Source organism: Mastomys coucha, unplaced genomic scaffold (genome assembly GCF_008632895.1).
Source record: "Mastomys coucha isolate ucsf_1 unplaced genomic scaffold, UCSF_Mcou_1 pScaffold1, whole genome shotgun sequence".
NCBI lineage: Eukaryota > Metazoa > Chordata > Mammalia > Rodentia > Muridae > Mastomys > Mastomys coucha.
Genome location: NW_022196891.1, coordinates 62,600,048 through 62,623,129, shown reverse-complemented (window position 1 = coordinate 62,623,129; position 23,082 = coordinate 62,600,048). Strand labels below are relative to the sequence as shown.

General features: G+C 46.6%; 1 protein-coding gene across 1 annotated transcript; it reads left to right on the top strand.

Moving 5' to 3' along the window:
- Positions 1 to 5,059: 5,059 nt before the first annotated feature.
- Sft2d2 (SFT2 domain containing 2) lies at positions 5,060 to 21,499 on the top strand. Its single transcript, XM_031387832.1, has 8 exons — positions 5,060 to 5,189; positions 11,257 to 11,343; positions 11,556 to 11,641; positions 14,504 to 14,585; positions 15,605 to 15,640; positions 15,730 to 15,785; positions 17,565 to 17,594; positions 20,764 to 21,499. Exons 1-8 carry the CDS (start codon positions 5,127 to 5,129, stop codon positions 20,801 to 20,803), a joined length of 480 nt encoding a protein of 159 aa, XP_031243692.1. The 5' UTR covers positions 5,060 to 5,126; the 3' UTR covers positions 20,804 to 21,499.
- The last annotated feature ends 1,583 nt before the right edge of the window (positions 21,500 to 23,082 follow it).

Genomic DNA, 23,082 nt, shown 5'->3' with positions numbered 1-23,082 from the left:
ACAGAGGCAAAGAGAGACTGTATCTTTATTGTTTCATTAAAATCAGTGGCTTTTAGATGTTCTTATTTTATATACACTGTTTTTAACTAGGATAACTGATATGTTAACTTTTGTATATGTAATTTACACAAAACTCCCCAATGATAGCACCAAGAACACAGAATTGAGGAAGAATACCAATATTTGGTTTGGGTAAGGAGCCACCTCCTTTAGTATCATGTTAGAAAATCATCAGAGATCAAAAGACTCTTCCCAAGAAGTGTGTACACCAATACATTCATTATACAAATTGTCATGTGCTGCAGATTATCTGTGTTTTTCAGGTTGATACTGTTCTGTTTTTTCCTCATTTGCCCGAATTGGGATAACTCGGTGTCCTCTGCCTGGGTCACTTAGTATGAGTCATAGCCCTAAGATTTTTCAGGACCTGGAAGGCCATATATCAGCTTTAAGTATTTAAAAATTTAAAAGGTAGCTAGCTATCTAATCATTGAATTATGTTTCATCCTCCAACATCAATAAACATGCATAAAGCTTTTATTTGATCAAAAATTGGCTGCCAGGCGGTGGTGGCACACGCCTTTAATCCCAGCACTTGGGAGGCAGAGGCAGGTGGATTTCTGAGTTCGAGGCCAGCCTGGTCTACAGAGTGAGTTCCAGGACAGCCAGGGCTACTCAGAGAAACCCTGTCTCGAAAAACCAAAAAAAAAAAAAAAAAAGGATGAAATTTGATCAGTACAAATTTAGAATATATTACCAGAATGATACAATTCCATTTTAAAATATAACATTTTTTTTTTTCATTTTAAGAAATTTCTTGGGCTGGAGAGATGGCTCTGCCGTTCAAAACACTGGCTGCTCTTCTAGAGGTCCTGAGTTCAGTTCCTAGCAACCACATGATAGCTTCAGCCATCTATAGTGAGATCTGGTGTCCTCTTCTGGTGTGCAGGTGTATATGCAGATAGAGCACTCATATACATAAAATAAATAAACAAATAAACCTTAAAATTTTCTAACATTCATTCATATTCATATGGAAGATAAAGGGAAGAAGTGTAACCTATATTTAACACATGATAATAAATTAAATTGCTACACGATAATAACAATAACAATAATAGAGCTGAGAGTTTTTGCTTTTTTGGAACTGCAATTTTGTCAGAGATGCTTTTTGTAATCCAGTCTGGTGTTTTGTGCTTTAGGATTGTGTTATGAGTCTTGTGAGTTCTGCCTAAACCTCCATGTAGAGACATTAAGGACAATGTCACACGATCAAATATCCCTCAACCTTGGTGTGCTCTGTTGTGAGCACTGCACTGATCTGAGTGTACTTCTGGAACTCTCAAGGTTGGTGTGATGAGAAGACAGGAAGCAGATGCTCAGCCCTACTAAGAAGTGCAACCCTGCTCTGCAAGGATCCCCTGTGATGTGTTTATAAAAAGATAAAGAGAGAAGGGCTGGGTGGGATATGTTCTATGGACATGTGGTGAGGTGTGGGGAAGGGGGCGTCTCCTGAGGGACCATCCACATGACAGCATAGTATAGAACAGAGTTTATTCAGGGCATGGGAGGAGAGTTAAGAGGGTAGTAGAGGCAGAGAAAGGCAGAGAGAGAGAAGTAGAGGGGCAGAGGCCAGCCATGAGGAATGGGGGGAGGGGTGAAGGGGAGAGAAGAGGGAAGCAGGGAGAGAACAGAGCAGGAGCAAGAAGGGAAGAGCAGAAGAGGGAGGAGGGGGCAAGCAGCCCCTTTTATAGTGGGTCAGACCTACCTAGCTGTTGCTATCCAGCAGCAACCTTAAAACAGTGGGTTACCTGGAAATATGGAGTTAGAAAGAAGAGCAGCAGCAAGAGAGAGTTAGAGAAAAGACAGTGGCCACAGTTATACTTTCCCACGAGGAAGGTACCTTAAAACATTAGACAGGAGCCTTTAATACTCAGCCATCTTGAACCTTTAATGAATCCCTTTGTTCCCGCCAACAGGTAGAATAAGTCAGGCAAAAAAACCCACACCCCCAATTACGTCAGCACATCAGTCTAATCAGCCACTTCCTTTTCTCTTCGGAGGTGGAGCTTCCGAATGTAACTGGAACCAGGTTGGAGGCGTGGCCAATAGCAGGAGATGGGCAGAGAGGTGTGGCTATGAGAGGCAGGCCTCAAACCAGGAGGGTAACAATTCCTCTCTTTATATTAGAAAACAGACAAAGAGTTCTTTTAGTTATAAAACAAAAGTAGGATAAAGGCCATGGAGCTCGGCACATATTCTGTATGGGAAACATCACGGTGCTTTAGCTAGAGAGCTCTGTATACCTCTCTGGTTCTATCGTCTCAGACTATATGACACAGCCTCCGCATGTGTCTCTGTCTGGGTTGACATCACCACCAGAGAGGTAGGGTGGAGTTTAGACAGAATGTTAACACCCTGCACTCAAGCTGTCTGAGAGGAGGGACTTGCCAGGGTAGCTTGCCTTTCACCAAACAGCCCCACGCCTAGTTAATGCCCACATCGGAGGCAGGTGGATATGCCCATGTGGTAGATATCTGCAGTGCCTGTAGCACAGGCCTCAGTCTTCAGTGCCCTGGGATGGAGTTGCCTTTTGCCTCAAGGATCTAAGACAGAATCACTTGTTGGGACCAGTTATTCAAAGAAGGATGGATCATGTTAGAGGCTGTACTGCCCAGGTGTGGAGTGTGAGACCTCAAGTAACAGATGAGTTCACGTGCTCATCTGTGGGTATGTGGCTTTGATTCGTAAGTCTCCTAAACCACGGCCCAGAGCAAAGCCCTGTCCTTCCCTGATGGAAGGGCACTGCTTTTAGGCCATAGAGTGAGATTAAGGAGATGGCTTTTTAAACCAAACTCTTACTTCAGTGAATACAGCAGGTAGAGATGGGAGCAGGGGTGGTTTATGCTTTTCACTCAGCTAACAAAACCAAGGCTTGCCTGTTGGCTTGTCATGGTCATCTGGAATGTTATTCTATTTGCTGGCTATCAAGTTTTGGAGTTGCAGACGATATGAGGTTTTTTTTTTCCCCTTCATTAATTCAGTCAATAAGTATTTGTCAAGCACCCTGTTCTCCAGATGTTATTTGTGAAGACTTCACATTGGAGAGAACACAGACTGGAACAGGTGTGATAATATCAAGGGGAGTGTGTAGATGTGCTTTAAAAAAACAAAAAGTGCCAGCAGCTCACAGAGGAAAGAAATGCCCACGTCGGTGTTGTGTGTTGTCTTTGTTTATTTGCTTGTTGTCTGAGAGAGGGTTTCTGTGTGTAACAGAGCCCTGCCTCTCCTAACTTGCTTTTTAGACCAAGCTGGCCTTGAACTCATAGAGATTCACCTGCTTCTGCCTCCTGAGTGCTGGGATTAAAGGTGCACTGCCATGCCTGGCAGGTGGTGTCTTAGGGTTTTATTGCTGTGAAAAGACACCAGGACCAAGGCAACTATTATAAGAGAAAACATTTAATTGGGGCTGGCTTACAGTTGAGAAATTTAGTCCATTATTGTCATGGCGGGAAGCATGGCAGTCCACAGGCAGACATGGTGCTGGGGCAGAAGCTGAGAGCTCTACATTTTGGCCACACTAGGCAGAGTTTGAGCATAGGAGACCTCAAAGCTTGCCCCCACAGTGACGCACTTCCTCTAACAAGGCCACAACTACTCCAGCAAGGCCACACCTCCTAATAGTACCATTCCCTATGGGCCAAGCACTATTCACACATGAGTCTGTGGGGGCCATTTCTATCAGACCACCATAGGTGGCTAGAAAAGGCATCAGGTTGGGAGAACAAGGACAGCGTCTACTAAATGCTAACTAAATTCCCCTCCACTGCAGACCTGTCTATGTAGTCATGTTTGCTTTCCACAGTCACAGTGTGCCCCCTTTACAGCGGAAAACAGCTGGGGAGAGGCTAAGGAGCTACCTGCTCAAAGCCACCTAAGTGGCAAATGACGGAGCTAGTGTTGCGATTCTCGGATCTTCCTGACTCCAGCGGATGGCCTCGCACTGTGCTCTGATGTTTGTTGCCTTACAGAGATGTGTAAGGTACTCGCTGGAGGACGTGGCAGCAGTACCTGGTCTTAAAGGTCTTATGTATTTTATACACGTGAAGAAGCACGTTGGAGAACTCACAAGTTAGTATGTGGGTTCTCCCCACAGCATTTCTACTCTCCAGCAAGTCTCTGGAAGGAGGGAGGAGGTAAAGTGACCTAGTAGGTGTTTCTGAAGTTCCTCTGTGGTCTCCTTTCCCGTTTTTTTGGGGAAGGAGGGACAGTCCTGGGAACTGAATCCAAACCCCTTGCATATGCTAGGCAAGCATTTTCTCACTGAGCTACACCTGGGTCTCAGTACTTTTTCTGAACCAATTTAATCTTAACATAGATTAAGATTGTTCCAGATATCTCTGGCAACCTGTGTGCAAGGTGAGCAAATTGCTGTCCTGTCTGGAAGATCGATCCCATGACTTCGTATGGATTCTGCTCCATAGCCTTGGTGGTGCTGCAGACTGATTGAAGTAAAGCATTTATGGAATACGAAAGTATTGATTCTCCTCACCATTTGTCATCTGTTCTCAGGTGTCCAAGTCATACCGCCCGAGCCATTTCCCCTAGGAATGACGTAGGAATTGCTGCTTTTATGAACACACACAGTTGTAATGCTACAGCCCGTTGCACACTGATTTGTTCCACTTGGCGTGGAAGTATATATACGTATATACATATACTAATTAATTAATTAATTAATTATAGATCTGCGGTGTACACACAACCACCAGCGGATTAACTTCAGCATCCACGGCTAAGTCTGTGAAAGCCCTGCGTTCTTCCAGGCCCTGGCACATGGTGGTGCTGGGCGGTGGAACGAATCTGCGAAGCCCGGGCGCACAGCCAGCTTTCGGGTTAGGTATCGCCTGGCCGACTTCACCCCAATTCTTTCGGCCCCGCCCCAGGTGACCCCTAGGAGCTCACTCAGGGGGCGTGGCTGGCGCGAGGCATGCCGGGCGGGCAGGTGGGCAGGTGCCTGGGCGGGGCGCGCCGTGGTTGGCGGCGGGCGGAGGGGCGGTGGCTGCGCACCCGGAAGAGTGGTCGGCGGAGCGAACGCCAAAGGCGGCGGTTGTCGGGGCGCTGACATGGACAAGCTGAAGAAGGTGCTGAGCGGCCAGGACACGGAGGACCGAAGCGGTCTGTCCGAGGTGAGTGCACCGGGGAAGCTGGCATTTCTTGGAACGCCGCCCTGCTCTCCTCCAGCCCGCGGCGCCGAACTCTGCGAGGACACAGCCACAGGTGGCAGCGCGGGCTCTTTGTGGAAGGCGTGGCTCCCGAACCCTCTCCAACATTCCCTCCGAAGGGCTTGAGGTTCTGAAGCAAGACCTCAGAAACCCGTGGAGAGGGAATGTGGGTCCCCGGGGCCTCCAGGATCCCCGGCCCCGACTCCCCATCCTAGCCGGACCGGCCAGGGAGAGAGCCCTTTGGAGTTGGGCGAGGCTGGCGGCCTTCGTGGAAGGATCCACCGTCGGATCGCGCACTAGTTTAGTTTGTGGGGTGTGAGATCCAGACCTTATGCATACTGCTTTGTAATTGTAAAACTATGTGAACGCCTGATAACAGGGACTTATCAGATCTCTGAATCTGTGGGGCTACTTTCTAGACGATAGAATCCCAGCGCGCCTGGAGACCGCCAGTGTGTTTGTTTTATTAGTAGGACTTTGATGGCTCTGAAACTTGCTCACTAAGACCCCGTGCTCCAGAGCCTCTCAGAATGTCATATTTTAGGTACTTTGGAAGTTTGTTTACATCTCCTTTCTTGAAGACAGAATTATGTTTTACTTGATGTATCCTTAGCCCCAGTTTCCCCTTCTGAGAAAGCAGGGCGTTGAACAAAGGTAGCCCGTTCCCCTTGGAAATTGGAGTTCCTCTTTAATGTTTACTTGCTTTTCTTGTGGTTTTCCCAACATTCTGCTCTCACTTCTGTGGTTGATTTTTGTTCTGAGTTTTGTCTTTGCAAAAACAACGACTGCACCTCAAAGAGAATAAGAAATTATTTGGAAGCCAAATACGAGTGACTGTGGCCCCAGGACAGATTCAGGTTACTGCAAATTCAGTGTTCCAACATGATAACAGTTTGATAAGTTCGTAGAGTAACAGAACAAGTTAAGAAATGAAGGTACTTTCCAGACGCATCGGTGGCAGCAGTAAGCAGGCAGTGTGGAGGAATCTCCGCTGCAGCTCTGAGAGGCTCGCAGGTGGCATTCTAAAACCTTGTTATGCTAATAAATTTCAAGGTGTTTTTCCCTAGTAGTTACAGGTAGGCTAGTCACTGTTACATCAGACATAGGTGGGCAAGAAATGACTGCTTCGGAAGTGTGGTTGGGGATGGAGCTTAAAGATAGCCCAAGATGAGTTGCAGTCAGGCTCTGGAGCTGCAGCTTTCCAGCATGATCATTAAAATTCAAATCAGCAATTTGCATGTTTTAATTTTTTTCATTCTTTAAAAACAAACCATTTCTGGCTTTATTGGGAACTTTCATATGAGAAGAAGCCCAAGAAAGCCCAAGACTTAGTTGACCCTCATTATCATGTAAAGATAAGCTAGCTCTGTAGAAGGAACTGGCTTTTGTACAAAGTTGGGGTCTTAGGGGACACTGGTGGAAGGTGGAGTGTTGACCGAGAGGTGGTGGTCATCTTCTGGAGTGAATAGTGTAGCGCCATTTGAAAACAACTTGCCTAGTGGTCCCTCCCCCACCCCCTCCCCTTCCTAAATGGTGAATACCTCTGTTGGATACAGTGAAGAGCTTTGATCTCCACTTCAACCCAGGCATGTATATGTTGCATCTATTTTTTTGTTTGTTTGTTTGTTTTTGTTTTTCGAGACAGGGTTTCTCTGTGTAGCCTTGGCTGTCCTGGAACTCATTCTGTAGACCAGGTTGGCCTCGAACTCAGAAATCCGCCTGCCTCTGCCTCCCAAGTGCTGGGATTAAAGGCATGCACCACCACCACCCAGCGTTACATCTATTTTTAAAAGATTGTGGCTTCACTCTTGTTTGAAAATATTCTCAGTTTCCTCTTTCCTAGTATGATTGCTGTTGATATGCGTCAATGTGTGGCATTTCCAGGGCTTGAACTCCAGGAAATATTCTGTAGCCAATGAGATTCCTCTTCGGCGATGTTTTGGCTTGGTAATTACTTACTAGGTCCCCACCTCTCTTTTAGTACTCACTAATGTGGTCACACTTTCCATGGTTTTGAGCCTGGAAAAACTAAAGGATTCTGTGGTTAAATTCCTGTTTGTGTGGTTAGCTGGATGGAGGCGCTTTCAAGTCTCTTCAGTTATATAACCTGTAAGAGGTTACCGGAAAAGTCAAAAAAATTTTTTTCTAATTTATTTTAATTGCCAGCCGAAAAAGTGTGAGGGCTTCTGTCATCTGTCCTCTCCTCACTAAAGTTGGCAGTACTCAGGCACACAAGCAGCCTTATGGTCCGAGTCTTCTAACTGCCACCCCACCCTGTCTTCATAATCACACTGGCTTCAGTGGAGTCCTTTCTGAAAGAATAGGCTTTCTGTTTTCTGGAAAGGGTTCTTGGGACTAGGAAGGTCGGGAGGGTGTCTGATCATACCTCCCAGGGATAAAGCAGCTTTGCTCTCTTACCGGATACCAGTCTCACCTCCCTGGGCAGTCCTTAACTATAGCTCCTGGCAATAGTCTCTCCTTCGGCATCCTGGAGTCAAAGGCACCTTTGTGCATGACGGCCAGTCAGACAGCTCGTGAGTACATTCCCTGTCTGTCTAGGGAATCTTTAAGCCGTTTTGATTTTTTGAAAAAAAAAGCTCTGTGCTAGCAGCGTTGCCAGAAACAACAGCGTAGAGAGAGATTTTTTTCCCATCAAATGAATGCGCTTTCAAAAATTGACAAAAAATACTCTCATTTTACTGAGTCTACTTAGAAGAAGTGGAACAAAAGCTTCCTCCTCTTTCCCTGACAGAACACACATATAGTGGGAAACATGGTGGTGGATTATCCCTGTTCCCTATCCTAGCCGTATCACCACTAAAGAAAAGGTTGCATTTAGATGAGCATTAGATGGTGTCATCTTGAGATGTTTGTTGAACCAAGTGTTGCTCTTGTCTGATGGTAGAAAGCAAAGCCATACTTTTTGGCAGAGATGCTTTCTCTTGCCAATGATTTTATTTTATTTAATTTGTTTTTTTTTCCAGACAGGGTTTCTCTGTGTAGCCCTGGCTGTTCAGGAACTTGCTCTGTAGATCATGCTGGCCTGGAACTGAGAGATCTGTTTGCCTCTGCCTCCTGATAGGATTGCTTGCTGCCACCAGCTCCACCACCTCTACTGTCCATCTAAAGGGCCACTAATAGTCTCCCAGTCAGTTTCGAATTGAACTCTGGTCTCTCGAATGACAGGTTGGGATACTCATCACTATGGTAATAAGGATGACTCTTGTTGGTGATTTTAGTGTCTTCAAAGGCATGAGTCTCCACCGTCTTGCTCAGATTCTGAATGTTACGAATGCCAAGGCTAGTTCAATGTTGATACTTTAGAGTTTATCCCCCTAAATAGAAAAAGGTTGAACTTTCTAAGTGTAGGTGTTGATGCTCAGGCAGTTAAACCACTGCTCTGAAACGCCTCTCTTCCTTTCCATGGCTTGGTTGTCTCCACCATGCACGATTGGGAAGAGTGGGAGCTGTTCATTTCCTTCTGCTCTCGGTGGGAGATTAATTACATGAGTTAGTCAGAAGAGGTCTAACCTGATTGTCTAGGGCCCTGTCAAGCCTGGTAGCAGCTACTGGTACCTGGTAGCAGTATCCCACGGCTACTTTAGAGCCAGGGGAGTTGAAGAAACAGACTCTTCTAGGTGGACAAGTAGCCTCTGCTTAGAAACCCAGGGCTCTGCTGTCCGGTCCTAACATATTACATTATTTCCCCTTCCCCTTTTCTCCCTGCAAACCTTTTCGTGTATCTACCACCGGTTTGCTTCCTTTCAGATTCATGGCCTCTTTCTTTTGTTATTGTTCTTGTGTTGCTGCTGCTATTGTTACCTGGTGGTGGTGATGGTGGCCATGGTGTGTGTGAGCACACATTTGTGTACGTGCATGTGCTACTAAATATATAATACCACCTGCTCAGCCTGCATAATGTTACTTGTATATTTTCAGCTGATCATTTGGAATTAGATAACCAGTTGGTGGGCTCCCCGGGGATGACGTTTCACCTGCTCCTAGCATTCCATAGTTGCCTGTGGTTGTCTAGGGTTGAGGCCTAGTTCCCCCGTCCACTTTAGCATGCCTATTAATGTTTGCCTTGTTCAGGGGCATGTTTAGGCAGCCTTCTTAGTGAGACTCTAAGGGTGTAGCTCCTGACATTTCTAGAAGACCTAATCTTACAGCAACCTGCCTGTTCCCCTGACTCTTAAAGTTTTTCTGCCCCTTCTTCTGCAGTGACTCCTGAACCTTAGGTGTTGGAGCTCTGTTAGAGCTATCAGTTGGGACTGGGCTCTACAACTCTGTATTTTGATTGGTTGTGGCTTTTTGTAATGGTCTCTGTTGCAAGGAACTCTGTTCCTTGATGAGGGGTGAGTACTACACTTATCTATGGTATAAGGACAGATGTTTGGAATGTAGGTAGGGATTATGTTGCACACCCCCTATTTGAGGTTCTAGAGATGGAACCCAAAGTCTTGTTTATGCTAGGCAAGTATTGTACCACTGAGCTACACCTTAGCCCCTCCTATCCCTAAATGTGCCTTCTCTTCTCTTCTCTTCTCTTCTCTTCTCTTCTCTACTCTAAATTTCTGCGGATTCTCAGAGTGTGTGTGTGTGGGGGCATTGCAGTGTCTCTATGACTCTGTGACTCTATGGAAGTTGGGAGGGAGCTCCTTTTTGATGACTTAAATACCTTTCTCCTGGGTGGAGATTAAGCCTTTCTGCACCATACCTGTCACACCTGGGGAGCCTCTTTTTCATAGCTTCCAGCTTCTGGTTTGACAAGTTGGAAATAGGTCATTGAGCCAGGGCCAGTCAGGGCTGAGGGCGTGGTCCTGCTCACCTGCCCTCCTCCATCAGTTGGGTGGCAATGTAGTAGGCAGTTTTACCCTCTTTGTGAGCTGTGCTGCCTACATAAGGGGAGCTTGGGTGTGTAAATGCTGACCTGGCTCTGCTGATTTGGTTTGATCCCTTAGTTTCGGCCTCCTGTGTCCACCTGTGGTCAATGACCCTTCTTGTACCTTATGGAGAGCCCAGAAAGACCTCTAGTGCACACTTGTCATCTTTGATATGGGAAAGGGCCATTGAGATCTGCTCTCGAACTTTTCTATTTTAGTAGAGCTCTCCATGAAATTTTGTCTTCTCTTGAACTTTACCTGGAGCAAGCATTAATCAGGCTGAAAATGGTTTAGACTCAAGAGGAATGGTAATGACTAATTGGCTGGGGCTGACTGTGGGCGGTTTGGCTGTTGCTAGCACGGTGTAAGTAAGACTTAGTAACAAGGGTGAGCCCTGGTATGTATGAGGGCCTTCTCCCTCTGAGGTCCCGGCAATGTCGCAGCGACTTCAAGGGTGGTGAGAGAGATAAGAGAACATGACCAGTGTCCGACCCTCACCTTCTCCCATGACCTTCTCCGACCCTGCCTGGCAGAGCCCCGCCCTTCTAGTTGTAGGCTTGTCCTGCCTGGACTGTAGTAAAGGCTGTGTATGCTAAGGTCATCCTCTGCTTATGCTTGAATCAGGAAGTCTCTGCTCTGGGGATGTCCCACCTGAGGTGCAGTAAACTTCTGTAAGCTGCTGAAGGGAAGAGCAGGTCTGGATAGGAGTTCGTAGCTCTACTAAGGGTTGTGTGTGAAGGCGTTGTGTAGCTGTGAGTGTGTAGGATTCCATATTCCCTTCCTTCGTCCGCCCTTCCTTCCGTCCTTACTTCCCTCCCTCTTCCCTCCGTTCTCCCTCCTCCTTTCTTTCTTCCTTCCTTCCTTCCTTAATTTTTTTGGCATGTATGTGTGTGTGAGTGTGTGGGGGCAGCACTCTTGTGGAGGCCAGAGATCAACCTGGTTCTTGTACCTTTATGTGGTGTCCAGGAAGGAACTCAGGTCTCCAGGCTGACCCTCCAATCCTCTCTACCCGCAGAGCTATCTCACCAGCCGGAAGCACCATTTCTATTGGCCCTTTAAGACCATCTCTAAATTAACTGTGTTTTGTTTGCTTGTTTGTTTTCAGTAAGCGTGCGCGTATGTATATGATTGTCGTTTTGAAACTACAGGTTGTGGAGGCGTCGTCGCTGAGCTGGAGCACCAGAATCAAAGGCTTCATCGCATGCTTTGCTCTAGGGATCCTGTGCTCACTGCTGGTAAGATTTCCTTCCGTGCTCTGCCTTTGCCTAGTTCTCTGCCATAGCCCCCCTTCTGCCCAGTTACTTTTCTCTCTGACACTTCCTTAAATGGAGTGGATAAGGGGGGAGGGAGATGGGAGGCAGGGAGGGCCACTGTGTGGCTCTGATGGGGGAGGGGGTGGGGGTGGGGTCGCTTTGCTCACAGGCACATGTCCTCTGCTTCCCTTTAGGGCACTCTTCTGCTGTGGGTGCCCAGGAAGGGACTCGGCCTCTTTGCAGTGTTTTACACCCTGGGGAACATCACATCCATTGGGAGGTAACTTTTTTCTTGTCTCTTTTTTTTCAAACGTGCTATTTATTAAACAATAAAATATCCATCTCATCTGAGGGAGGAAGGAAGAAGGATGCCCCATGTTTTTAAGGATTCAGAAAGCAGGAAAGAAGATACTTGGCATGTATCACATTTATATCTTATTTCAAAAGCATCTTATGTTGTCGTTTATCCCCGTGACACCCCTGGGGGAAAGCGGAGATGGTGTCACCAGTGCTTTGTATGAGGGGACTTTGGCAGAAAGCATCGGACTAGTTTCTCCTGGGTACACGATGTGGCCAGCCCTCCCTGTGTGTTGCTCACTGCCCTCAGTGACTGAGATGCAGCTGTTGCTTCTGAAAGGGCTTTACCATGCAAGTGGCCATGAGACTGACAGCTGGTTACCATGTGGTGCCAGACCATCTTCCTGTGGTGAGGCACATGATGGGTGCTTTCCAGAGGAGGTCACCCATTCATTCATCTACTTCAGGTGCACGGATACTGGATTGACCTCGTTCACTCTGATACTTCAACTGCACCTGTGCAGACAGTACCTCTGGTGGGCAATGCTGGCCTGGCCCTGTCAGAATGCACTTCAGGAACCCGACTGGGCTCCCTCCACCATGTGTCTATAATTAACTTCAGAGTCCTGTGGGAAAGGGAGCCCAAGTTTTCCCATGTGTCATAATTACTCAGCCATAATTATTCAGTTGCGAATGTCTTTTCTTACCTGGCTTTTTCCCTCGACCCTGTGGTTGTTTACCCCTGACTGCTTGATTTTGGCCTACTGGGTAAGCACTGTGACCTGGACTCAGAGACTACAAAAGGCAGGTACAGTGGAACGGACGCGCTAGCCATGCTGAGAGACACAAACCAGTGACACAGCAGCTAATGGGAGAGAAGCTCTGAGAGAACTGACTGACCATCAGCCAGTCAGGGGCAGTTTCTTACAGAAGGCGGTACCTGGACTGCTCTTAGACTTCATTATGCAGCTACTCCGTCCTTCTCTGTTGGCGTTCTCCACCCCCTTCTTGCCCCTCCCCAGATGGTTCACCTCTGCCTAGGGAGTCTTGGTTTGTAGCCCTCCCTGTGACTCCCTGCCCCTTCTCTGCAGGTGGAATCCAGGCATCCCCATGCTTCTTCCCAGGCCCTGCTCGCTGTCTGCCGTCCTGCCCACCTCTCTGCTCCCCAGTTTGGCAGATAACTTGCTCATTTGGTAGATCCTGGCTCTGATCTCACCCACCTCTGGTGCGTGTGTGTGTGTGTGTGTGTGTGTGTGTGTGTGTGTGTGTGTGTGTGAGAGAGAGAAGCTTTGCTGATTCCTGCCTTCTTCCTGGAACTGGTAACCTCCCCCTCCTCCTCTGGGGCCCCTTCTGTCCTGCCTATACTTATGTGGCAGCACAGGTTGCAATGACTTGTTTACACTGTGTGAAACATTTTCCCCGTGCTGCCTGCATGTGTACCTCACTTGTCCCCAGTTGTACCCAAATTCCAGCATGGTTCCTACCTGGCAGAGTCAGGTGGATGGTGGAATGTATGGTCTGGGCTTAATTTTTTTATGAAACAGGGTCTCTACATAGCCCTGTCTGCCCTGGAACTCACTACATAGACGAGACTGGTCTGAAATTCACAGAGATCTGCCCGTTTGTGTGCCATCATACCCAGCTGGTCTTACCTTCTCCGACCTTGAGTTTTCAGTAAGATGCTGGCTCTCAGAAATGTTCCCCTTGAAGCTTTCTCAGATACTGGCTTCTGTGGGTTTGCTTTGGGCCTCCAGTGTGGGTTAAATGGATACTCCAGAGTGAGCATAATTATACATGTATGTTGCTACTCCAAAAGAGCTTTTCTTAAAGGGACAGACTCCATGGCAGGGCCGGGGGAAGCAGTGAAGGGGCCTATTTTTTGGTGTTATGAAGTGTTTCTGACCTTACCCAGATTCTCTTTATATATGTGTGCCTTGTGTCTGCTTCTAACTCTGTTAGGTAAAGAATTTTCTGAGCCTGGACACTTGAGCTCAGAAAATAGCTTAACTTCAAAGAGAGGCAGACATATTGTATACAACAACAACAACAACAACAACAAACAACTGCGGTTTTTGAATGCTCTGTAGTTAATGTCATCTTCTGTCCCTTGTATTGAATGTCACTTGTAAGGAGCTCCCACGGTTTGCCCCTTGTGCACTTCTTTGGGATGGAGGGAAGTGTGACTGAAGCCTGGTGCCTGCACCTGGTGTGTTAGCTGTGCGTGCCTTCCTGTGACTGCTCTTCCACTAGCTAGCTGTCGAGTTCCCTTCATACGGAATCACACTATGAGGCCTCCAGAGTAGATGTGGGCTAAGCACTAACTCTTTGTCTTCCTATGTGATCTCAGATAGGTGCAGCAACCCCCAGCTCAGAGTGGTTGAGGGGGCGAAATGAGTGCTATAGGTAACACCTGGCACGTAGCAGGGTGTACGCTGGCACACCAGCAACTGTAGTAGATGTTACTAAGTCTGAGTCTTGGTTTGCTTCTCTGGGTAGCTAGTCTGGGAGGCAGAGTGGCACCTTCCAGAGAGGGTGGTGTGCAGTGTGGAGAGAGATGTTCTGTGCACTTATGGCCTGCTCTTAGATAGTTGGATGACCTTGGTTATGTAACCTCGCTAAACGAGGTTTGCTTCCTCTCTAAAATGAGTGTACTAATTGTTCCTACTTCAGAGGTCCTTGATGGATTGAACGAGGGCAGTACACAAAAGGCCTGAGTCTGGTGCCTGGCAGGAGCTATTCACACTAGTACTATTCCTGTTACCGCCATAGGAGTTCCTGGGGAGGTAGCTGCCGGGCCTCCTGTGGCTCTGCTCTACCCGTAATGGCTTGTGTGTTTGCCTCTTAGTACCATCTTCCTCATGGGGCCCGTGAAGCAGCTGAAGCGTATGTTTGAGCCTACGCGTCTCATCGCCACAATCCTGGTGCTGGTAAGAACAGACTGCTTTCCACCTAGGCTCTGTAGATCCTAGGAGACCCTGACCTTTCTTTTCCTGTTCCACCCTGGGAATTAAACATGGCCTCATGCATAGTAGGCAATGCTCTACCTCTGAGCTACACTGCTAGCTTTTCTGTTTGACACAGGGCTTCGTAGTTTGTTTAGATTCGCCTTGAACCTACTGTCCCCAGGCTCCCTTTCCAGAGTGCTAAGATCACAGGCCTGTACTGTCATGATGGCTGGAAGGTTTTATTTCTATCCCAGCCACACAGACTTTATCTTTCTTTTTCTGACCCAGTTATCCATACAGCTGTCAAGATCTTTCCAGACCCCATTCTCTAGATTCCTAGCATAATTATCAGTATTGTGGGATTTGAACTTGATCAGCATACTTTGAATTTTATTTTTTTGTGCATATGTCATTTATTCATAGAAGAATGTTCTCCGAGGCCATGACTATAGTTGTCACTTATTTATGTCCTTTCCGAGTACCATGATGGGCACAGAGAATGCCTAGGGCACCTTGATTGAGGAATTATAGGTGAGTGAGCAGAAAGGTGCAATAGGTGGCTGGAACACCTATTTTTTTTTTCCAGCTTTCAGATGTAGATGGCCTAACAAGTGTGTTGTGGAAAAACTGTCTAAGAAAGGACGTAGAGCAGTGTCAGGTGACAGGTAAACTGATAACAGGCTTCCTGGCTGTGAGGCTGACATCTCAAGTTGACCTTTGTTCTCGGACACCTTTTCTCCAGAGGCTAGAATTGACAAGGGCTGAATTGCAGAGGTTTGTGGTTTTGAATGAGAAGGCTGGCGGGTGAATGACTCAGCCAGAAAGGTGCTCTCATCTGCAGACCTTTAGGGAAAGCTGAAACGTAGAAGCTCAGCCTGCTTTTCTTCAGCCTGCATCCGTTTTTATTGTTGAGTTGGATTTCTTTTCCTGGCACGGTTGTTTGGATGGGTTAAACGTTTTGAACTGCATGGCATTAATGAGTGTTTCCTGTGTCTCTCTAGCTGTGTTTTGCACTCACCCTGTGCTCTGCCTTCTTGGTAAGTGTGAACTTTCCTCTTCTGTGACCTTTTTGATTTATAGCCCTTGTCACACGCAGTCCAGTAACTGTGCCATTTTTTTTCTCCAGTGGAATAAGGGACTTGCACTCATCTTCTGTATTTTGCAGTCTTTGGCCTTGACGTGGTAAGTGACATCAGTGTCCCTTCCTTGTCCCCAGCCCTGCCTCTGACTCATGGAGGGAAAGGAGGGAGAACCCACGTGTTGTGGGTGGGAAGGTTAGGAACACCCATTAGCTCTTGAGTTGAAGATCTGTCACTATTGCAAAGGCAGGCGGCAGAAGCCAGCCAGCTGACTTGGCCCACCACCAACAGGTGGCGTTAGCGGCCTTGAATGGTTACCAGAGGCTGCTCATTTGTGACCGCAGCATTTTTTGCTGAGCTCATGGTTAGTTGTGAGATGTGCAAATATTACTCAGCTACTCATGTCTGTTAAGTGCCTAGACAATGAAGTATTATAAGAGCTTATAAAGAGGCCAGGAGTCAAACAGACACTACCAGAGAAGGATGCGGGTGAGAAAATCTGTGAGTGTGATGGAATACATTTTGTAGAAAGACAGAGGGCATTGTTATCTGAGCCGAGGGAGCAGGAGCTGGCCAGTGAAAACCCACGTGGGTGTGGCAGCAGTGTACTCGGAGGCCCGTGGCTCTGGGGAACTTCAGGTGAAGACCAGGAAATTGGAACTCAAAGGCCAAGTCTAGTTAAAAGGTGACCAGAGACATGGCTTTTAAAAGCCATGAATGGAACTGTCGATTTTTGGTTATTTAAACCTGCGTATAACATTCGAGGGAGGGGAGGGAGGGGGTGGTACGTATCTAATCTGAGGTATTTCTGTGTTGCTCTGGAGGTTTAATCCATGAGTAACGATGTCTGACAAAATTCAGCCCAGTGTGATTATTCTGTTTGGGATAAAATGTCTGCTAGGATGCAGAAAAAGGGAGGCCAGTGGGCCTTTTAAATAAACTTTTCCTGGTCACCTCGTTAGTAGAAATGGATCTTGAGAGTGTAAACTTGATCTAGTCTTCTTTTTGGAACTTTGAACTTAGAAATACTCTGTCAAACTGCCTTTCAGAATTGGCCATGTTCACAGGTAAATAAGCATGTGTACTTGGAGAGTGGGAGGTATGCAGAAGCATGGTGCCTGATTTTAATATGAGACACTTTGGCCAGCAGATGTTAGTAAGGGCCTGGCTTGATGGCTTGTGTTCATATTCTGGCTTTCTTCTGGGTGCAGAAATTGGTTTCTGCATATACATGGCTCCTTTTCAAGCCAGTCCCAGGGAGTCAGCATTCCCCTGGGCTCAGGAAGATGGTGATTCCCTTTGAACTGATTATTGCTACGCTTGTCTTATGTCTAACACACAGGGCAGGTGTCTCTCCTCTGCATAGTTTTTCTTACAGGCAGTGTGGCTTGGGTTCTTGAAGCATTGTAAGCATTGTGCCAAGCTACTTTTTTTTTTTTTTATTTGTTTGTTTTTAATTAGTGGGAGCAAAATAGAACACTGATCTCACCTGGGTTGAAGTTAAATTCTCTTGAGAACTTACAAAGCATTAGAACACAATTGTTGAGGAATTAATTTTTATTTTCTGCAAATAGAGCTCTACCACCATCTGGGCACCTGGAGTCTGCCTGTTTTCAGTGGTCACTACTGGCTCGTGTGGTTAAACAAACAGTACCACAAGCAAGGCTAAGGTCGGAGGGTTGTAGTTACATGGGCCCCCTTCTCCCCTCTGCCACATAGCTACTCGCAGGGCAGACACAGTGTTTCTGTAACGTGTGAGCACACACGTGAGTGCATACAGGTCGGGATCAATCACTGGGTTTCTCAGAGCTTCAGGAGCTGTCCGCTGGGGATTTTCCACGGCCTCCATTCATCCTGATCTTTGGTTTGTTTTTCTTTGTAGGTATAGCCTTTCCTACATACCATACGCAAGGTAAGACTGTGGACTTGGATGTATGGTTTCTTTGACTTGTAAACCATGATGTGTTTGTTTACGTGGGGCTCTTAAGTTTTTAAAAGGCTTATTTATTTATTTTGTAATGTGTATTTTGCCTGCATGTATATCTGTTTACCATGTGTGCGCATTTTCTTTCTTTCTTTTTTTTTTTTGTTTTTTGTTTTTTGAGACAGGGTTTCTCTGTGTAGCTCTGGCTGTCCTGGAACTCACTCTGTAGACCAGGCTGGCCTCGAACTCAGAAATCTGCCTGCCTGTGCTGGGATTAAAGGCGTGCGCCACCACCACCCGGCCTGCATTTTCTGTGGAGGTTAGAAGAGGGGGTTGAATTCCAGTAACTGGTAATGTGGCTGTAGACTATGTGTACAGCTTTGTTTCTTTAATTACCTGCTCTGTGTTTCCTTTGTCTTCAGCTGACTGCAGCTAGACATTTTTTTTTTTAACCTGATGATAAAAACCTTTCTTGCCAGAGAAACTGGATTATTTCTAAGCTTTACTAGGTCATATTTTTAATTTTCTTACCTTTACCATGGGGCATAGTAACATTACTAAAATAAAATAAAATAAAATAAAAATTCTTTGAAAAAAAAAAAGAAGAGGGGGTTGAATCCCCTGGAACTGGAATTAACAGATGGTTATAAGCTGCCATAGCGGTGCTGAGAATTGAACCTGGGTTCTCTGGAAGAGCAGCAAGTGTTTTTAGCCACTGGACCATCCTTCCAGCTCCTGATATGGTGTATAGTTCGGAGATTTTAGTTTGGTCGCAGAGAATGCATGTTCTTTATCTATCTTTACTAAAAATCTTTGAGCTTGATAGGCACAGTTCACGCACCTGAATGGTAAGGGCCACGTGATCTCATTAGTGATCACAATTCAGCTAGTGATGTGTTGGCCAGACTGCGTTCCTGGTGTTTGGGGCATGCTCCTCTGATGGAAAGGACTCGATTTAGTGTAACTAAGCAAGAGCTATGGGTCCCTCGTGCTTGCCTGTTTTCTTACAGGGCCTCACTCTGAAAATTTTCAGAAGAGTTTAAAGAGAAAGTGGGGTCAGGATCCTAGGGGGACAGTGTTTCCTGCTTAGTGAGCTTGGTGGCTCTAGACCACCAAGACTCAGAGGAGACACTGATAACCGGCTCATCTTCAGAGGTTTGGAAACTTGTTACAGAACAACTTTTGATGGTGGGCTTTTCACAGTTAGCCACAGGACCTTTGCCTCTGACAACATTCTAATGAAGCCACTTAATTTCATTCTTCTTGGTCATCTAGTAATAAAAATGTTTTCCATAATTGTGTTGAGGAAATGAAAGACTGTATAGGGGCTGGGGAAGAGGTAGGACATTATGTCTTGTACATTCCAGGTCTACTGGTGGTGTTGGTTTGAAGGTGTTTTGGAGTGAGGCTAACAAGCTAATTAAAGTGTACTTTTGTGCATGGTCCCAGGGGTAGGTGTAAGAGTTGCGAAATACTGCCTTTGGGGCAGGGAGAAGCTTATTCGGAGAAGACTGCAGACAGCGATAGTTAGCTTGCTATGTGAAAGAAGCCAAGGTCTTCTATATCTGAGCATCTGATGAAGTGCTTATCAATTTGGCAACAGTGTGACCATATCTTGGTGCCTGAGTTGCCTATATAATTTACCAGGCCCGGTGAAAATGAACATGTAGGCTCTTGCTGGTTGTAGTGGTGCATGCCTTGAATCCCAGCACCCAGGAGGCAGAGGCAGATGGAATTCGAGGCTAGCCTGGTCTTCTGAGCAAGTTCCAGGACAGCCAGGGCTAAGCTATGCCATTAAGGTATTGACCAGAACAGACCTTTCTAGGCACAAAGCCTAGTGCAGTGACAGTTACCCAGGAAACTGGAGGTATTTGGCATCTTCCTTCAGGGGTCCTGAATTGATCGGGATGGGCGTGGATGGGGGGTGGAAACGACATAATTCTTTTGAACTAGTGAGCTTTGTTGACCGGATAGATGTTTCCTTTAGTAGGGAGGGATCACAAAGTGAGCGCTAAGTGTGGCTTTTAGAATAGGTTTTCCCAGTGTCCACAGAGCAGATCACACAGCTGTAAATGTTGTAAGACAGTGTGAGTTTGTAAAATAGGTTAAGCAAAATTAGGTGGGCTCTTGCTGCCCAACTTCCAGATCCCATAGTGTGCTGCAGTTCGGGACCTGTTTGGGCCGTAACCCTCCTTACTTTACAGAACACTCCTGGGACTTTAGTATGTAGCAGACCTTAAACAAAGTCTTTCAGAGTCTTTTTCTAGAGTCTTTTTAGATTAAAAACAAAACCTTTCTTTTCTTTTTAAAAGACAAATTCTCTGTGTAGCCTGAATAAGCCTCAACCTTAAAATCCTTTGCCTCAGCACCCTGAGTGCTGGCATTGCAAGCCTGCATCACCATGCATGGTTCCTGATGGCTTTCGATGTTAAAATCCTTTGCCTGCTCGGGCAGTTGGTTTCACTCACCTCATGTGACCCTGAGTCCTTAGTTCCTGTACACCAAGAACACAGTGTCAAACCTGGAGTGGGATGAGGGTGAGAGCTTAGGTGTCCTTACACAGCCAGGCGTAGTGAAGAGAAGGGTCTGCTCGGGCAGATGAGCCATCTGCTGAGCACCCACTCTTTGCTTACCCGAGTTACACTGAGTCCTGGGCAGCCTGTTAGTACTGCTCAATGTCTGCACAAATCTCCCTGGGCCAGGGACCTGAAGATGCTCCTTCCAAGGGTTCTGCTGCTTGCCAGCAGTGAATAGCCCTAGTGGCTACGCCTCAATGATGTCATTGTATTCTGTGATTGGCTGATGTGAAAATGCAGCAGTCTACTTCCTGTCTCTCTAATAGTTCCTTCTCTCTTCCTTTCTTCTCTCATTATGGTAGTAATTATCATTTGCTACATGCCTATTTTTTGCCATGTACTAGCCCTCATGAGCAGTGTGCGGGGTAAGTGGCCACACCCCTACTGATAGATGAGGAATTTTAAAACTCGAGTACGATCAATAATTTGCCCCAGAGAAAATTGCTAAGAAATGTTGGTGCCGCAGTTTGATGGAGTAGGTCCGACCTCACTATTCCTCTCAGCAGCATAGTAGGTACCCTGGGAAATGAAATGTCTTTGAGTGTTCATGTCCCATTCATCTCTATGTTTTTCCTTCCTAGGGACGCTGTGAAGAAATGCTTTGCCGTGTGTCTTACGTAACGCACTGCCAGCGTGCAGGGAGCACTGTGGACAGAAGCTGGTGGACAGTTCTGTAAATACCCTCTAAGCCTCTGTCTCACAGACACGTGCCTTCTACTTGCAGCGGTGTGTGGCTTGCAATTTGGACATTTTTGAGGGTTGCCTGTGGCATGAGTCCTAGACCCTAATGCCTGTAACACAATGTGAGGCTCTGTGGCTTGTATAGACAACTCTTCTTGTGACCAGTCTCCTCTGGGAGGTATTCCATGGAGCACTCACAAAACAGTCTTTGTCTAATAGCAGCAGATAAACCTCAGGGGCCACTACTGACTCCCAGGCGGCAGCAGGAAGCTCTAGCAGGCTTTCTAGTGGAGCAGCAGGAAGTACAGAATTTTGAAGATTTGTCCCTCACCAAGAAAACCATTGCCACAGCCCCACACAGTGTCTTCCCTGGTGTTTGAGAACAAGTGATTCTGCCCAGACCCGGGAGAGCCTGCCCCGGATACATTGTTCCTCTTTCTGGATGGCACCTTCTTGCTGTTCTGAATTCAACTGGCCATGGAATGTATTTTTAGTGTTCAATGTGGATTCTTGCCCTCACCTCCTATGTCTTGTCTTGTGACCTTGGGACACTGGTTAGTTGAGAGTGAAGTAGTGACCTAAAATGCTATTTCCTTTTGGACAAGAGCTATTAGAAAGTGAAAAATCTCCATGTTCCTTGCTTTGTTTATTCGCCTTCATTACTTATAAATGTTTACTTTCTGTTCTTTGCTGGAGTTGGGATAAGGGAAGTGCATGGAAGACAGATAGATCCCTTGTGGGCCAGCAAGAAGTAGGCATGCCTGCCAAGCAACCTAAATGCTTCAGCATTGACGCTCAGCCCACACTGGACACTGGTGGTCAGCCTGTAGGTGGTCATTTTGCAACCTAGTGCCTAACCACACACAAATCTGCTAAAGTCCCCCACCAAGCCGGTAGCATGGATTAAAAACAATCAGCGAGGGAGGCTGAAGTGGACAATTAGCCTCTGACTGTGGCTGTTGGTGTTGTCTGTTTCACCCTTCATTCTGTCCCACTCACTGCCCAGTGACAGTGTTTCCATCCCTGTGTTGCCAAGCGATGGAAACTGTTGATTGTCACTGTAGAGGTAATGCGGTCCTCAGTCAGGCCACACTTCCAGGTGTGGGGGACATCTGGCCTGATGCTGCCTCCCCTGGGCTGCAGAGTGTGGAGTGCTGCACTGTGAACACCGTTGTGCCTTCTTGACCAGGAGTGTAAGCTTCAGGACCCCTTCTCTGGTCCTCCCTCTACTCCAGGTTAATCAGCTGCGTGGGTGGGTGCCTGCTCACTTGAATTCTGTCTGCCACTGTCCCTTTTCACAGACCAAGCTCTACGGGAGCGTTTGTCTTTGCTGCGCCTCTGTGTGGCTGCTGCTCAGACCCCAGCTCTAGGCACCTTGTCTTGGGGAAGGGTGAGATGCATTCCCAGCTTGGCATTTTCACCATGGAGATGGTCTCAGTGCTGGGGTGTCTGTTACTCTCAGGGTGACTTTGTGGATTATGTTGTAATTGCTCCCTCCCTTCCACATAGTCACCGTAGGCTGAGAGAAGAAGAAATGAAATCATGAACTGCATTCTATATAAGATTACTCTTTAATACTTTCCTTAAAAAAAAAATAGTAGCGGGGCAGTGTCTGAAACAGATGTGAAGGGCAGGGCTGGCTTGCCTGCTGGTGGGGGTGTTCCTGTGAGCGGCAGGTTTTGCAGTGTACGGGATGAGACTTGGTGAAATGAGTTGGTCAGTCGAGGCGCACCAGTGCTGTGGATTTCCTTTCCTGTGTGCACCCTCTGCCCACCCTTCTGACTTTACTCTCCCCTGATCACTTCTCAGTAGAGTCAGTTACAAACCCTTTATATCCACAACCAAGCCTAAAACTTATTTTTAGTTAATTTAAAAAAAAAAAATCAGTGTTTAAAGCAGTATAAAGAAAGTCTGCTAGACTTCGCGGCAGTTTTGTTTTTAATGTTCAGGTTTTTTTTTTTTTTTTTTTTTTATAAATTTAATAATGTGCTATAGCTTACAGATAGCATTTTTTAAAAAGTGAATGAACCTTAGCTGAAATTCATTGCAAATATACATTTTTCCTCAGAACTAAATTGCTTAGGAAGTTTTATTAAAAGGATTGCTTGAATGCCGGGCGGTGGTGGGGCGCGCCTTTAATCCCAGCACTTGGGAGGCAGAGACAGTCAGATTTCTGAGTTCCAGGCCAGCCTGGTCTACAGAGTGAGTTCCAGGACAGC

What these genes read in the sequence shown, in the direction of transcription:
- Sft2d2 (XM_031387832.1), top strand. Translation starts at nt 5,127, where the DNA reads ATGGACAAGCTGAAGAAGGTGCTGAGCGGCCAGGACACGGAGGACCGA. An exon ending in CCCTGTGCTCTGCCTTCTTG is followed by an intron (nt 15,641 to 15,729) that starts GTAAGTGTGAAC and finishes TTTTTTCTCCAG; the next exon opens with TGGAATAAGGGACTTGCACT. An exon ending in TCCTACATACCATACGCAAG is followed by an intron (nt 17,595 to 20,763) that starts GTAAGACTGTGG and finishes TTTCCTTCCTAG; the next exon opens with GGACGCTGTGAAGAAATGCT.